Source organism: Pleurodeles waltl, chromosome 4_2 (assembly GCF_031143425.1).
Source record: "Pleurodeles waltl isolate 20211129_DDA chromosome 4_2, aPleWal1.hap1.20221129, whole genome shotgun sequence".
NCBI classification, from domain to species: Eukaryota; Metazoa; Chordata; class Amphibia; order Caudata; family Salamandridae; genus Pleurodeles; species Pleurodeles waltl.
The window spans coordinates 128,485,825-128,502,561 of NC_090443.1; the positions used below are offsets into that span (position 1 = coordinate 128,485,825).

At 44.5% G+C, this 16,737-nt stretch overlaps 1 protein-coding gene across 3 annotated transcripts in view; it reads left to right on the top strand.

Moving 5' to 3' along the window:
- ZNF740 (zinc finger protein 740) overlaps window positions 1-16,737 on the top strand; it is a 276,391-nt gene that overhangs the window by 165,814 nt on the left and 93,840 nt on the right. For all 3 annotated transcript variants that reach the window (XM_069230942.1, XM_069230941.1, XM_069230943.1), the window contains exon 5: window positions 7,050-7,173. In XM_069230942.1, the coding sequence (XP_069087043.1) occupies window positions 7,050-7,173 (124 nt within the window). The remainder of the gene's footprint in view (window positions 1-7,049; window positions 7,174-16,737) is intronic.

A 16,737-nucleotide genomic window follows, 5' to 3' on the forward strand; every position in this document is an offset into this window, starting at 1 on the left:
CAGGGGTCCCCCAAGAAGCACCCACCTCATCCCCCGCTTTATATCGTAGTGAAAATATCTGCTGATCCGCACATTTCGCTGTGATTTAAAAAAAAAAAAAATATATATATATATATATATATATAACCAGCGTGGTCTCATGCACTTGCTTTTGTTTTTGTTTTTGTTTTTCATTCCCCTGGCTCTGGGCTGTGTCGTGTTTTGTGTGTGTTGGGGGCACCTTCTCCTCCCCAAGGTAAAACTGTAAATTACAAATTGGGAGCAGGGGAGGCCTGCGCCCTGGGGGATACCAGGGAAAAATGTTTAATTTTAATGGGGGAAGGTCCCGACGGCCTCCTCTGCAGCCCCGGGGACCGCCAACCCCCCTCCCCGGGCTAAGTGGGCAATTAATGTGGGAAGCCCTGCGCAGCTCTCCCCTGCAGACCTGGGGACCGCCACCTCCTGGGGCAATCCATTCAGAATAAAAGGGCGGGGACACCTTGCTGAAGGTGAAATAAAATAAGAAAGGGGTCCGTTACAGCCCCGGGGACCACCACCTTCCCAGGGCTAAATAGAAATGCTGGAGGCGTGGCCCCCCTCGTGGAGCCAATGATGACCCTCAGGACTTCCACCCCCCCAGGGCGGTGGCCCACTTCTGGGATATAGCTGTTTTGTCTTAATTGGCGAGCGCTTTGACAGCTCCCGCCAAGCAAGAGCCAACACTGTGCTTCCAGCGGAGGAGAACTGTCAAAGTGCTCTCGCCCGATGGAGGTGGAGGTTTCATCCCTTTCAGATGAAGCTTTTGCTCTTGCACACAGTTTAGTGTCTCTGTTTGCAAGAGCAATGCTGTCACCCGTAGGAGGTGGGTAGCTGGCTGGACCGCAAGGGCCTTGAGACTCCCACCCTTGAGAAAATTCCCAGGAGGGCATTGGCCACTGCAGTAGCTGTAGTGGCCCTAAGAGGAATGGGCTCTGGATGCCCAGTGGCATGGTCCACCACCACTAGGATAAATGTATTTCCGGAGGCTGTTGGAGGGTTCAGGGGGCCAACAATATTCACCCAACCCTCTCAAAGGGTACCCCAACCAATGGTAGTGGAATTAAAGGGGCCTTTGGGGTGCCACCTGTCTGGGTCACTGGCTTGGTAGGTGACACAGGAGTGACAAAACCCCTTGGTGTCAATGAAAGTGGGGGACAAGCCTGTCCCAAATCTCACTTTGCCCCAAGTGGCCTGCAAGGGGAATGTCATGTGCACATGTTAACAAGAACTCCCTGTACTTGAGAGGGCTCTTCAGTCTCCCGGTGGCACCAGGTTTAGGGTCCCTTGCTTCTGAGTAAATGAGGCTGTTATCCCAGTACACTTTGTGGGTGCCACTTACATCCCCTGCCTCTTGTGCTGCAGCTTGCTGCCTTAAGCCTTTCAGTGTAGGACAGGTTATCTGTTCCATACGGAGTTCCTCCCTGGTGGACCCCCATGCACCCAAGAGCTCAGCCTGTGTCAGCTTTGAGCTCCTCTGGTGTAGGTTCCACCCAAGGAGTAGATTCCTCTCCCTCAGAAGTAGAAGCTTCCCTGGAAGCTGGAGCAGAGGGTGACTTTTTACCCTTTCTGCTCTTCTTTTTAGGAGCCTTCTGGGCCATTGTTCCAGGGCTTCCTGTTCTCTTTGCTTCTTGGCCTGTGCTCTGGTCAGGGCGAAGATATGCCCAGGAATGCCAAGCATTGCTGCATGAGCCTTTAACTCCATTTCAGCCCAAGCTGAAGTCTCAAAGTCATTACCCAGCAGACATTCTACAGGTAGATCAGAGGACACTACAACCTTTTTAGGGCCAGTAACCCCACCTCCCCACCCAGCTAAAGTCAATAACTGACATGGGATGGCACAAAGTGTTATTGTGAGCGCCAGTCACTTAGTACGTGTGACCAAGTAGGTGTTGTTAAGGTGACACTAGTTTTTCAGTCACCATAGTGACACTGGCACTTGTGTCCCTGTAGGCCTCAGTCTCAACACCATTTATTAAGGGATACAGCCTGTACTTACCCATATTAAGGGGACAGGCAGCTACTGTGCCAAAGTGATTGACCCCATCAGAGTCCAACACCCTGACTAGCCCAGCCCACTACAGTCCCCAAGAGGAGCCCCGCTACACTTTTGGACTGATTAAAACTATTACTATTAGCACCAGGAGTGGAAGTGGTATTAGTAGTGGTAGGGGGCTTGGTACCTTTCTTGGGACAGGTGCTGTCTCTTATTCTTTAAAATAAAATAAAAAAGAGAATTTAGTCCTATCCCCAGAGGAGTTTAGTGGGCCTGATGAAGACTCTTTTGGTTTGTCTTTGTCTCGATGCTTACCAGCTTCCTTCTTTTTATAGTCACCTCCCTGTGTGAGTATTTCTACTCACCCTGTTGCGGACCCATTTGTCTGCCTTCTTTCCCAGTTCTTGGGGAGAGGTCAGATCAAAGTCCACTAGTTATTGATGCAGCTGATCATAAATACAGTTATTCAGAATGTGCTCTCTCAGAATCAAGTTCTATAAGCCCTGGTAGTCACTCACTTTGCTCTCATGCAACGAGCCTTCCAGAGCTTTAACAGCAGTCCACAAAATCTATCCAATCTTTCAAGGATTCCTTTTTGGTTTTCCTGAACATAATCCTGAAGTGTTCAATGGTTAGGCCAAAACCACCTAAGAGTACATTTTTGAGTGCTGTATAATCACCAGCATCTTCTCTGACAGTGACGAGTTTGTCTCTGCCGTTGTCAGAGAAGGAGAGCCACAAGATAACTGCCCACTGTCTTTGAGGGACCTTCTGTACATTAGAGTCTCTTTCCAAAGCAGTGAACCATTTATGAATATCATCTCCCACCTTGTAAGGTGGGACTGTCTTGCTCAGGTTGTAGAATCATAGGCGTCCTCCCCGACCCTGGTGTCCCTAAAGCTAAGATTGCTGCCACCGTGGGGAGATAACCCCAAATCCTGCCTCTCTTTCCACTGCTAACGCCTCCCTATCTAGGGCTAGCTGTTGCTGCTGCAGCCTCAGATTGACCTCCTCCAACCTCAGTGCCTTAGACATTGCCTCCACAGGTTTCCGCCAGTTAGCTGGAGCAGCCGTTTTACTGTGCCAAGTATGGTTGAAAGCCACATCCTTTCAACTAGACATCCAATATTAGATCTTGGACATTGCCTACGATGGAGAAACTTTATTTGGCAGGGACATAGACAATACTTTATTGGCTATTAAAATGGACACGGACACTGCCAGACTTCTTGGCACTTTGCAGTTCATGAAGGTGTCCTTTCGAGGAGCCAGCGGGAGAGGTTCCCCTTCTTACAGAAGTGGCCTATCGCTAGCCACCCACAGCAGCCTACAGCAAGCAAGGTACATGACGGAAACATTCCCCCCCCTCCTCTCCCTCTGAACGTGTGACACAAGCAGTAAACAGTGACCTGGACCAGGTACCGGCTATACCTTGCTCTTATCAGGTAAGCGTGAACATCTTAAACAACCACCATCAGTGAAAGGTGATAACATCGGACAAATGGGTGTTGGATTTATTAAGCTACAGACATACCTTGGAGTTCGTGCAAAGACTACCAAACCACCCTCAAATAGAAACATCCACCCCATCTTCACTTACTAAGGAAGGAAGCATTGCTAATGCTTTCCCAGACGCGATAGCAAAGGTTCCCCCTCATCAACAAGGACTAGGTTATTACTCCCGGCTCTTCCTGGTGAGAAAGAAAACATGGGAATGGAAACCCACCCTAGACCTCAGAAAACTGAACAAATTTATGCACAAACAGTCTTTCTTTATGATTACTCTTTCAGTCATACTTCACCTTCTGAACAGTGGAGACCACATGACATAATTGGATTTGCAGGATGACTACTTCCACATTCCCATTCATCCCAAGCATTTCAAATACCTCCGCTTTACCATCCATAGCCTGTACCCATTACCAGTTCAGAGTTCTTCTTTTCGGACTGAAATCTGCCCCTTGAATTTTCACAAAATGTCTCAACCCAGTGGCAGCTGGACTTCGCAAACAAGGTTATCGGGTGTTTCCCTATTTAGACGATTGGCTGCTGGAAACTTCATCACCGCAACAACCATCCCAAGCCACCAAGGCTTGTCTCTCACTATTTCTCACTCTAAACTACCAAAAATAATCCACCACGCCAGCTCAAAGGATGATCTTTCTGGATGCCAGTCTCGACACAAACAGTTGAAAGTTGAAAACAAACCTGCCCTTTCGGAAGGCAGACCACAAAAACTATCCACGCTCGCTCTCAAAAACTCTAGAAGAAAGTCCATTTGGTAAGACTCTTCTAGTTGCTTCTGGGGATGATCTCTGCAATAAACCTGGTACCTCTAGTGCAACTAAGAACGGGACTACTACAAGAGGAGCTACAGAAGCAATGGATCCAATCTTACGGCTCCTTCGAGGACTTGATCAGCGTTACCCCAAGGATTGTGGAAGCAATGAAGTTGTGCTCCTGCATAGGTCATATCTCCCAGTGTCTAATGTTCCTGGCTCCAGTTCCAGAGTTCGTCTTCACAACTGAAGCTTCCCTGGATTTGCAGGAACTTCACATCCAAGGGAAATGGTCCAAACTTCAGAAACTGACATTAATCTCCTGGAATTGAAAGCAATATTTCTCATGCTACCAGATTTTCTGCCATGAATAACAGGCTCCTCTGCGCTGATCTTTATGGACAATACGACCAGCATGTATTACATCAGCAAACGGGAAAGAAACCTATCTCTTTCCCCTTCTCGAGAAGTGCAGGCTCTTTGGAATTGTCTTACCATTCACAAAATCTCTTTTTGAGTCGAACACGTGTCAGGCTTAGAGAACATTTGGGCAGACACACTCGGCAGAACAAGCGACAGTAGCCACAAGGGGGAACTGGGTCAACTACAAGTGGACAAAATCTTCTCACACTGGGGCAACCAGCATTAGAACTTTTTGCATCAGACAAGAAAACCAAATGGCAGTTCCTCGCCAGTCGATATCCATTCCCGGGATCGTGGGAAATGCCCTTTCAATGCGATAGTCTGGGACCTATGCATACGCTTACCCGCCCCCTTCCTGTTAATTTCCAGGAATAGCAGGAAAATGGAGCACTGTTGACTCATCTTGATAGCCCACAAATAGTCCAGTCAGCTGTGATTTATGGAGCTGATTCTCCTGTCTGTCACCAATCTGCCAAAGAAACTAACCCTTCTAACAAGGGACCAGGGCCAAATTTTACAACCGGAGCCAGCCTCTCTCCAGTTGCACGCATGGCTCCTGAATTTTATGAATTTCGAAGCCTAACCATCAAGCAGGAATGCAGAGTTATCCTATCCAGAGCATGGTCTGAGAGTACGAACAAATCTTACAGGCTGAAGCGGAAAATATTCTGTTCTTGGTGCCATCAGAAGAACTAACACCCATTTGAAGCCTTTCCTGAACAGTTCACACCATATCTGATTCCTTTGCCAAGTCAGGCCTGGTTCATCTTGCTGCATTTTCAAGGTACAGGCATTCTGGAAAGGCTGCATCTCTCTGCTCCACAAGACTCATCAAACAATTTATAAAAGGCCCGTTTAGAACTTTTCCTCAGCACCTGTGTTTCTCTCGATATTAATGAAGTCCCTTTTCGAACCAATTCATAAAGCTGAACTGAAGTTTCTCACTTGGAAAGTTGCTATTCTGCTTGCCCTTACTTTCACCAGAAAAGTCAGTGAGATAGAGGCCTTCACGATCCTAAAACCTTTCCTGTGCTTCACAGACAGATTTGTCCTCCTTGGAACGAATCAGAGGTTCATTCCAAAGGTTCCTTCTCAGTTTTACCTCAAGAACTATCATTCTATGAACTTTCTTTCCCAATTCTTCTAAACCGGCTGAAAGGACTCTGTACACTTTAGACATTAAATGGTTTCTTAAGTTTTATCTCCACCGTACTAAACAGATTAGGTAAACGGATCAACTGTTGGTCTCCTATAGTCAAGGGACTGTAGTTATGAAAGCCACAATAGCATGATGGATCTCAGTTGCAATTCAGTTTTGCCACTCTAAGGCTGGCAAACCCCTGATGAACAAACCTAAGACACATTCCATAAGAGCAGTATCCACCTCAGTTGCTCTTTTTGTTTGCAGGAAAAGCACCCACTTGTTCACGCAGCACTGTTGTCTGGAGTCAACACAGTGCAGTGACTGTGCTGTAGGACAGGCTGCATTACGCCATCTATTCCAATAAGGTGAGCTTTTCTAAATGGAGGTATTTATATTAATTTTAATACTTTTCACTCAGCTGTATATTGCCGCTTTCTTGTTCTATTTATATTTAGAATTTAAGATTTGCATACGATTGCTAAACATTTGTAATGTAAGTCTAGATACAGATTGAGTATATTGTATAGGCTATTATGAATATACTTAATCTCTACCCACCTTCCTTCATTTGCATGCAGTACTGCTTGCTGTTCTGATTCAAGCATGTGAATCTATGAAAGATCCAATACTGGATAAGAAAAGGAGCTTCTTACCTGTAACTGCAGTTATCCAGTATTGGTTTCTTTCATAGATTCACATGTGACCCACCCTCCTTCCCTGAGAGGCTCTCTTTATGATTAGGGACGTTATTACCACTTGTGCATGAAAATCTGAGGCAATCATCCTCTTTTGGGAGTGTTCTAGGGGGTGCTAGTACCTGATTGGTTATAGTTCAAGTTTGGTCCTTTTTTAAAAAGGTCATAGTTAGGCTAGTAAACTGATGGCGTACCTCCATTGTAGCCAGTTATAGTACTTACATACTGCTTTATTGTGGTACTCCCACTTCGACGGGGAATGAATCAAGCTTGTGAATCTATGAATGATACCAATACTGGATAAGTGCAGTTACAGGTAAGTAACTCATTTTCTTCTGTCTTTGGGGCATTCTCAAAGGACGACTATGGCATTATTGACGTAAAAGAAAGTAACATTACTTTACTGTGGTGCTTTTTCTATCCACTTGCTGATATGTCTTTCTTGTCTGACAGCATCAATCAAGTTTCGGAGAAATTAACGTTGTCATGTGTTGCAGGTACTGTTGGTTGAAGAAAATGGGAATTTTCAGTTGAGCATACCCAAGAATTTTATTTGCGAGCATTGCTATGGAGCCTTCAGGAGTAGCTACCATCTGAAGAGGCACATCTTCATCCACACAGGTAGGCCGTGGATGATGTGGTTGCAACCATTGGAAACTAAAGATATTATGTCCACTGTCAAACCCCATTGTGCTACCTGTTTGAGGACTAATTAATTATGTTATGCAGATAGAGTGCACTTTCACCTAGGACAGTATCCTTGATCTGAGCAGGTGTAAGTCTAGCCACACCCAGTCCCTACAAGGAATACTCGAAAAGCCAGGTCTTACATTTTTTTGTAGTATTCTAAAAGGGAGGAGGAGGCTCCTATGTGTAGGGGCAGGTTGCTCAATACTTTTGGAGCAGTGGAGAAGGCTTGACTGCCAGATCGTGTTTTCTATGTGTGGTATTTGAGCAAGTAGGAGTTTGGATGGTCTGGATGGTTTGTGAAATCAGAAATGATTGTTGAGGTATTCTTGGTCTGTGTTATAGAGTGCCTTGAAAGTTTGGGCGAGAAGTTTGAATTGTGCTTCTTTGTCAGTGGGGAGCCAGTGGAGCTCCTTCAGCTGTGGTGTGAAGTGAGTGGGGTGTGGGAGGCTGAGAGTGATTCTGTCCCCAGAGTCCTTCACGTGAGGTTTTTGTTGATCTCAGCATAGAGGGCATTCCCATAGTCCAGCTTGCTTGTAACCAGGGCGTGTGAAACAGTTTTCAGGGTGCTAATTGCGAGCCATTTGAAAATCATCCTCAGAATCCTCGGGGTATGGAAGCATGAGGCAGTGATGATGTTGATGTGGGTGGGTCTGTTGAGTGTGCTGTCTGATGATCCTGAGGTTCTTAATGTGGATGGCCGGGGCAGATTTCGGCCCTAGCTCTGTTAGCCATCAGGTGGAGTCCCACAGTGATGTGCCCTTCCTGAAGATCACGATTTCGGTCTTGTTGGTGTTCAGCTTTAAACAGTTGCTCTTCATTCAGTGAGCAATTTCAGTTGTGCAGGCATTGAACTTGATCTGGGTACTGGGCATGATTGGCGTAGGAGAGAACACTAATAATTTGAGAGTGGGTGATGCTGGCTAGAGATATCGTGTGTGGAATAAAAAGGGTCGGGTTCAGGGAGCATCATTGCCGAACTGTGCATATGAGGTCACAGGCGTCCAAGGTATATGTTACCAGGCTGACTAACTGAGTCCTTCCAGATGAAATGATTCTCCTTAATGGTGTGCAAAACTGGTTGAGAATTTCCTTTCCAACTAACTAAAAATGCAACAAACCCACACAAGAACGATTACTTTTCTTGTGTCCCATAATTTCCTGCTGTACGGTTAAACGTTTATAGGACAACCTCAGAGTAATGTGATAGTTTTTTTGCATTATAATATGCAATGAAGAGGATGCCTACCAGTACTAGCAAGACATTTTTATCACTATTTCTATCTCAGAAAAGTACACAATATCCCTTTTTAAAAAGGACTCTTACCCGCACTAGTTTCTGTGGCATGTTTCATCATTGAGTTCTCAACCAGTGTGTTTTTAGTACCTGTGGGTGTGCATGACATCAGTCTTTGAGATGTGCTCTAATTTTGCCTTTGTGGGATCCTGGTATTGGTTAAAAATGTCTATAAGTGAACCCTTGTTTTATATTTAATTTTGAGGCCACCCTTTGCAGACCTAAAACAGGAGAGGAAATATTTGGAGTGTATTAGTTATACCTGCATCAGGTCTACAAGTTTCAGGTGGCTATTTACTGCCCAGTGGGACACCTGACTTTTGTCAGGACTGTCAAGATCCCTGATGAGTGGCTTATCTCGTATAGCAACACAAAAGAATGACGAACGGAGTGCTGAAACTTTTCAGACACTCACCCCCACTCGCAGATCTGGGTTTAATCCATTGTTCTTTTGCTCACCATGACACAAAAGTTTCATCGCATATAGCCTAATTTTATTTAGTTTTTTTTATCACACTCAATATGGGCTGGCATGCTCTTATTCAATGGAAAAAGTCTGACATTACTCGACCAGAACCTTTCCTGTTGGTGATGATGATTGTTGCAATTTGCAATTTCCTGGTGTTTTGAATGATCTTGTCTCCCTTTAGAAAGATAAAAGCGGGCAGGGCCCCAGCATCACGCTTAATCCATTGGTCCTCCTGGCTGCCCTGCCTAGAATTGGTCCTGTAGCTGCATGTTCAGATTGTAATGTACTTATAAAACCCACATTGTAAAAAAAAAAACAACCGTTATTCATGTGTTGGGAGTCGGGCATAATGTTCTGCGCTAGATGTAGCAGAATGGTTGCTGTTTCGCATCTTAGTTGCTGTGACTTGTATCTTTTGATTGTGCTTGACCATACAGTGATGACAAGCATTTGGCAAAAGTGCCTGCGTTTTCACGAGACATATACTGATTTTCATTGCCACTGAATCTCCTTGCCCATGTTTGATAACAAGAGAAGGTTTTCTCCTTCATAAGAAAACAAATTATAACAGAGCTTAAACTTAACGACAGACGTCTATGCTTTTGTTAAAGCTTTGCATCTTATGTACAAACAAAAACGGAAAAGACAATTGGGAGATAGGGAAATTGTCGACGAAAGCAATAGGACAATACGCAGAAACACCATGTGCACAATTGATAAGGTTGTTTTCGCCGCTATTCCTCATACTGTTGAAAGAAAAGTCATCCGATTCCGCCATTCTACCTATCCATACATCACCAAATAAAATTCTGCCTTACCCACCAATCCACCTCTTGGACAAAGATGGGATTCTGAGGATGAGGGGACTTTTCACGTAGCTAGTAGCCCATCTCAACTGGGAGTTCAATGCCAGGATTTTGGGGAGGACTAAGAGTATCAGGACTACTACAGGGCAGGTGAATAAGCAGAACCAGTCCATCAGGAGGTTTCAGCATATCAACAGGAAAAGTCTATTCCTATGCCTGCAAACCTAATAAACCTTCAGAGTATGCTGCAGCACTACTACCGTAGGTTCCCATATTCAACTCCTGTCACACCAATCACACAAGAAGCATGTCCAGTACAGCTCTTTCAGACATCTCCATTATCAGGGCCCACTCCATTGCTCTTGACACCAATCGCTTCTACACAGGGGGTAACAGCTGAGTTAACACTGCCCCCCTGGTGAAGGATGCACCATCTTGAGATGAAGATAGCGGTGGGTGACATAAGGGACACGATGACCTTACAGGTTATGTGGGAGGACTACCTCATTCCCACCGCCTCCCTACCCCCAGCAGCACAAGTGGATTCTCCACCAGGAAATATTGATGGATTTCCCAATTTAGTGTAACCGGCAGATATATTTTAATTGCCACTATTATCGAGGGATACAGATTGTTTTCGTTTACGACTTTAAAGAGCCGGCAAATAAATCCATAAGAGCTATTCCTGTAATTGATTTCATTTGACAGGAAGGTCTAAAAGCCATGAAAAACCCAGCTACTGCGCCTCCACTCATTCCACGTTTAGATAAGAAATATAAGGTGCCTGACAACTATCCAGCTTGCCTTATCGATCAGCCCAAACCGGATTCAGTGGTGTTGCAGGCAGGACAGCGCCACTCGAAGAACCCTTCCGCGCTGATCTCCTCTTCTCCGGGTAGAGATGGACGTAGGCTAGATAGCATTAGGATGAGATTCTCCATGATAGTGGCCACTACAGTTAAAGCAGCAAACTCGCTAGCTATTCTGGCACTTATGACTGCCAAATGTGGTAGCTATTCTGGCACGTTATGACTGCCATATGTGGTCGGAGATGTGGCACCGTACATAGACCTATTACCTGAAGAGTTGAAATTAGAAGCACGTAACATCCTGCAGGACGGTGAGCGAGTGTCGGCGGAAATTATCGACTGTGCCATAGATGTTGCCACTATGATATTCCGTTAGCTAGCAGGGTCTGCAGTTCTGTATAGGCAGGGATGGTTGAAATCCACTTCCTTCCACCCAGAGGTCCAGTAAACAGCCGTTTTGAGGAGGGAGAGTAAGCTATTCATTTCAAGCAGGTTACCAACCATACAGGCAGTACCAGTCTGCGCAAACACGTACTGTCCACAATACGGACAGCAACAACAATATAGACAACCTCCCACTGCTGCATATAAGCACACTACCAGAGGAAAATTACCCACAAGGGGCAGAAAAAATAGAAAACTATGACTTACCAAACATACCGACTACCTGATTAACATATCAAACATACTGGCTACCTAATTAACATATCGGATCATAGGACGAATAGTAAATCATTTCCAGCAATGGTCCGAAATAACTTCTGACAGGTGGGTTCTGGATGTCCTCTCGAGGGGACATTCACTGGAGTTCTTCCAAAAACCTCTGAATAGATCTTCAGGGCGCGTACTTCCAAATCCAAGTACACCCAAGTCATAGCAAATTCCTCTGCTTCCAGGTAGCTGGTATCGATTTTCAGTTCGGAGTATTGCATTCGGACTAAAATCTGCCCCCAGAATTTTCACAAAGATGTTAGCCCTGGGGCAGCTCATGTCAGGCAGCAGGGGATCCAAGCAGGTATTCCCACAATTGGACGATGGGCTCATAAGAGTTCCTACAGCACAGCAGCCAGCTGCCTCACGTTAGTCAACAGATTAGGCCTCACAGCCAGTTACCAGAATTCAGAACTCAAACCAGCAACAAGACTAACATTCTTGGGGGCCATTCTGGACACGATAAAGAACAGAGCCTTTCACTCCAAGGACAGACAAGCAAAAATTCATCGGCTAGTAATCAAACTATCCAAAAGAATGTCAGTTTCTGTGCAGATGTACAAATCATTCATAGGGATGATCTCGTGCATTCTGTTGGTTCCAAACTGTCGATTGTGTCTGGGGCTGCTTCAAGAACAACTCGACGAGCATTGGATCCAGATACAGGGCTCATTCGATGATCTCATTCAAATAACACCAACAATGAGAACAGCAATGTATTGGGCCAGGATAACTACAAGAAATCCCTGGCTTCATCATAACAACAGTTGAGTCTTTGGAAGGCTGGGGGCTCACTGCCAGGGCTTAAAGATCAATGGAAAATGGTCCTTAGAGGAAAAGAAACTTCACATCAACTAGCTGGAACTCAGAGCTATTGCTTTAGCATTAAAAACTTTTCTTCCCAAGGTGACAGACTTGTCGGTCCTCAAACGAACAGACAATACAACCAGTATGTTCTATGTAAACAAACAAGGAGAAACCCGCTCTGAAGTGCTCTCTGCTCAGGCACACTATATCTGGAACTAGGCACTTCGACATCATGTATCCATCAAAGCAGACCGTTCACCAGGGCTATCCAAACTCCATGCAGACTCATTAAGCAGGACCTCCATAACCTACCTTGAATGGGAACTAAATCAACAGATACTGAACGAGTGATTCCAGCAGTGGGGCAAACCAAACCTGGATCTCTTTGCAATGGAGAACAACAAGAAATGCCCGTTCTTTGCAACCTGGCATCTCCAAAAGGGATTTGGAGGGAATGCATTTTTGATGCAACGGGCAGGGGTATATGCCTATGCTTTTCCACCTATTCCATTGATTCCCAGAGTGATCAACCAAATGAAGAGGGAACCTTGCAGACTTTTCCTCATAGCTCCCAAGTGGCGCAGGCAGTTCTGGTTCACTGAACTCCTTCTCCTCTCGGAGCAGTCTCATCTACAATTCGCGATGGCAGCAGACCTGCTAAAATGAACCAGGGCCAGATACAGCATCCAGACTCAACATCACTGTACTTATTGGCCTGGATCCTGTATTCAATGCATTCGCATCATTAGTCATTCTATCAGACTACAGAGAGATACTGGCCAAAGCAAGGGCCAACACAACAAACAGAACCTATAAATTCAGATGGAAATGTTTCTGCCTTTGGTGCATATCCTCGGACATCCATCCACTCACAGCACGCCAGAACGGGTTCTTCTGTATTTGGTCCACTTATAAAATCCGAACGGTCTCATTCCTCCAAAAAAGGTTCACCTGGCAGCGATTTCAAGTTTCAGACACACCAATAATGCACCATCCTTGTGCACTTCTCAAATTATTAAACAATTTCTCTAGGGACTTTTCAGAGCCTTTCCACTTGTTCGAAAACCCCCACCGTTGTGGTATCTCAACGTATTTCTAGGGCAGCTAATGAAGCCACCATTTGAACCAATTCATAAATCAGAACTGAAATATCTTACCTGGAAAACGGCAATACTTTTGGCTCTCACTTCCTCTAAGAGGGTGAACGATATACAAGCTTTTACTGTCCAGCACCCCTTCTTGCAATAAACAACAAAAGTGTTAGCCTGCAAAAAAGCCCTAAGTTTATTCCGAATGTTCCTTCGGACTTTAACTTAAATGAACCAGAACTTTTTTCCCAAATCCACAGACACCAACAGCGAAATCCCTGCACACTCGTGACATCAAACGATGCCTCAAGTTAGATGGATTGCTGCCACTTAACAGTTTTGCCATACACAAGCTGGTAAGCCTTTACAAGACAGGGTAACCGCCCACTCCACCAGAGCAATGGCCACATCGACAGCTCTTTATGCTGGAGTACCAGTTCAACAGATCTGCAGGGCGGCAACGTAGTACAGCAGATATGCATTCACAAAACATTATTGCCTGGATGAGGGCCATAAAATGGATACGACTGTGGGACAAGTAGTGATATGACGTCTTTCTTTTTTTCCCTCCATCCGCTAATTGTGTTTATCAAAGACAAACATATCTTATCTTACTGTACTGCTTGTTACTCTGATTCAGGTATGTGAGTCTATGAAAGATCTTACACTAGAGAAGAAAACGTGTTACCTGTAACTGTAGTTATTCAGTATTGAATCTTTCATAGATTCACATGTGACCCACCCTCCTCCCCTTAGAGGGTCCCCTCACTCATAAGAAGTATTAAAAGCACACTAGTGCTTGAAAATCTGACGGAATCGGTCTCTGTTGGGAATGTTCTAGAGGGTGCTGTCATCTGATTGGTTATAGGTCAGGTTTGGTGCCGTTTAAAAAAAAAAAAAAAAAAGTATTTAGAAAAGGAGGTAAATAGGCTATTAAATAGAATTTACATTACCATTATAACGTATGATATTAAAGTGTATTCCTTTATTAAGGTATCGTGGGACTCCCACTTAGATGTGGAATGTTCAAGCATGTGAATCTATGAAAGATACCAATACTGGAGAACTACAATTACAAGTAAGTAACTAATTTTCTTCTTGGACTGTACTGTCCATTGTTTGAAATCCATAATCTTTACTGATCATATTGAAATATTTCTCAGTTTTGTGTTTCTTGTCTTCTACTTTTTCTCTATTCTTGCAAGCTCTTTTTGCGAAATGTAGCTGTCAGATCTGAGAAGGACCATGGGTCCTATGTGCTAAGCATCTTCTCCTAGCCAGACTCCTTCACTGCAGAGCAGCACCACATCTGCTAAGAATGCCCAGGGTACAAAGGATCAGCAGTTAATTCTCATGTGAGGCAAATAATTTTCCAGAGCTTGGTCCGAGTCTGATGCAGGTGAGTCCACTGTTAATGACATGGTTAGGAGATCATCCATCCCAAACACAGTTCTGACTGCATTAAGACCCCCTTAAGAGGTATGCTAGCAAGAAAATATAACTACAGGTTACTTCAGTGCAGGAACCTCCCATCAACTCGGTGTCAAATGCTTCAAAGTAATGACAACTAGAGCTGTGCCTCCTAACTTCATGATGTCTAGCCACTCCATGTCAAAGGATACCACCTTAAGAACATTGGCATTACGCTGATCAGGAAACTGACTGATGCAGTCCACTGGAATAAAATGGCACTTCTGAGTTATTTGGGCTAAAGCCAGACATGCAGCAAACAATCCTTCTCCCATTTTGTGGCAGTACGCTAATTTCTATGCAGAAAACAAAATGCATTAATTGAAGTCTGAGGCCTACACATGTTACCTCCACCCTAGAAGGCTGCAGCCCTGTTCACTCCTCTAGGCACCAAAATAGAGCTGTGACAGTTTCACTAAATGTAGCCAGTGAGGGATTTACTACCTGCCTCCACTATAAAAGTCCCATCATCTCTACCCTCTGCCAACTCTGTATATGATAAAGAACCATAAAACCCTCAAAGTGTTAAAAAAAAAAAAAAAAAAAGTAGCAATGGACAAGTGGATGCTAACTCATAATATGCCCACTCATAACTCATATTGTTATGAGTGAGCATTCTTAGTCTAAAACCATCTCCTCTCAATATTCCATTAAATATATGTTAGCAAAATGAGGCAAATTAAAATGCAAAGATGTTGAAGAAATCGACGAAGTTTCTTAAGGAATGCCCCCAATGGAAAAATGAGGCAACAAATTCAGAGTCATCTTTGGCATTACAATATCCTGCAAACAGGTTAAAAATAAAACGTTCAGGATGTTGTCTGTGCATTACATTACAGGGAGAATGAATGTTGCCGTGGTCATACGACATGCACATTGTGTGCTGTGGTCATAAGCCATGCTTGTTTTCTCATCTGGATTGTGCCAGTTGGAGATAATTCTGAAGATTTACAGTGCAGTGCGTTTTCCAAACTATGTTCTTCCATTCGGCTTAAAGTCAGCACCAAAAGGATTTTCCAAGTACATTGCAATCGTGGTACCACATTTTAGAAGACGTGGGTGAATGCCGTCTAAATGAAAGTTCTGAAATTAAATTACAGCAGGATATTTTCATGTTCGTGTTGACCATGAGCAGTTTCTGCATTAGGACTATGGGGCTGTGCCCATCTGAACTTGCTGACTCTTTTCTATACACACATTAAATACACATATGTAAACAGAAGAACTTAGTAAGGATCTCTGTCTAGGATGCCTGATCTTTGCTGGAAACAAGCACCCGAAAGGCAGGCAGTAAATCAACATGCTGCGTGTGTCACCTACAATGCAGGGCTTACCTTTCTACCCCCCTTCAGTGCTGTGGAAGTCTTTGGGTACATCTAATGTAGGCCAGTGACGCTGCCTGTGTCACTGTCTCGGGGGTTGTAGGCTGCATCCCTGCGTGACGTCAGAAATCAGTTACCAGCAGTTATCACACCCTTTCCCATTCATCACAATGCAGGACTGGATGAACTAGCCTTCCTGGGCTGAACCCAAACGAGAGAAAAATAGCAAATGATGTGCCCAAATGCACTGAAACAACAAAGAACAGAAACAGTGCACTTAACTGTATGCTGAAAGTATGCACTGTCATTTTTCAGGGATAGGCACAAGTAATGCAATGCTGCTGTCAGAGTAGTCCTGCTATGCCCGATTAGGTGTTTGGCTGTGTGCCACGTGGCCACCTGTACAGCAGCCAGCCTGCCTCACACCACTTTGTCCCAACCCTGATAATAGATTAGGTGTTTTACGGGCCTGTCGTAGCAAAAATAAGCATGCTTTGTTAGCTGAGCTTCGACCTGCAGTGTTTCTTTTTCTCTCTCTCTCTCATCTCCAGCATCCAGCTATGTTAAAGATCAATTACAAGAAATACACCATTACATTGGTTAAGTCCTGTAAGCAGAGACTATCATCTGCATTACTCAAACCGAATTTGTGTCTCTTTTGGTTTCAGCCCATTAAGTCGTTGACCACATCAAGACTTTTGACATGAAATACCACATTT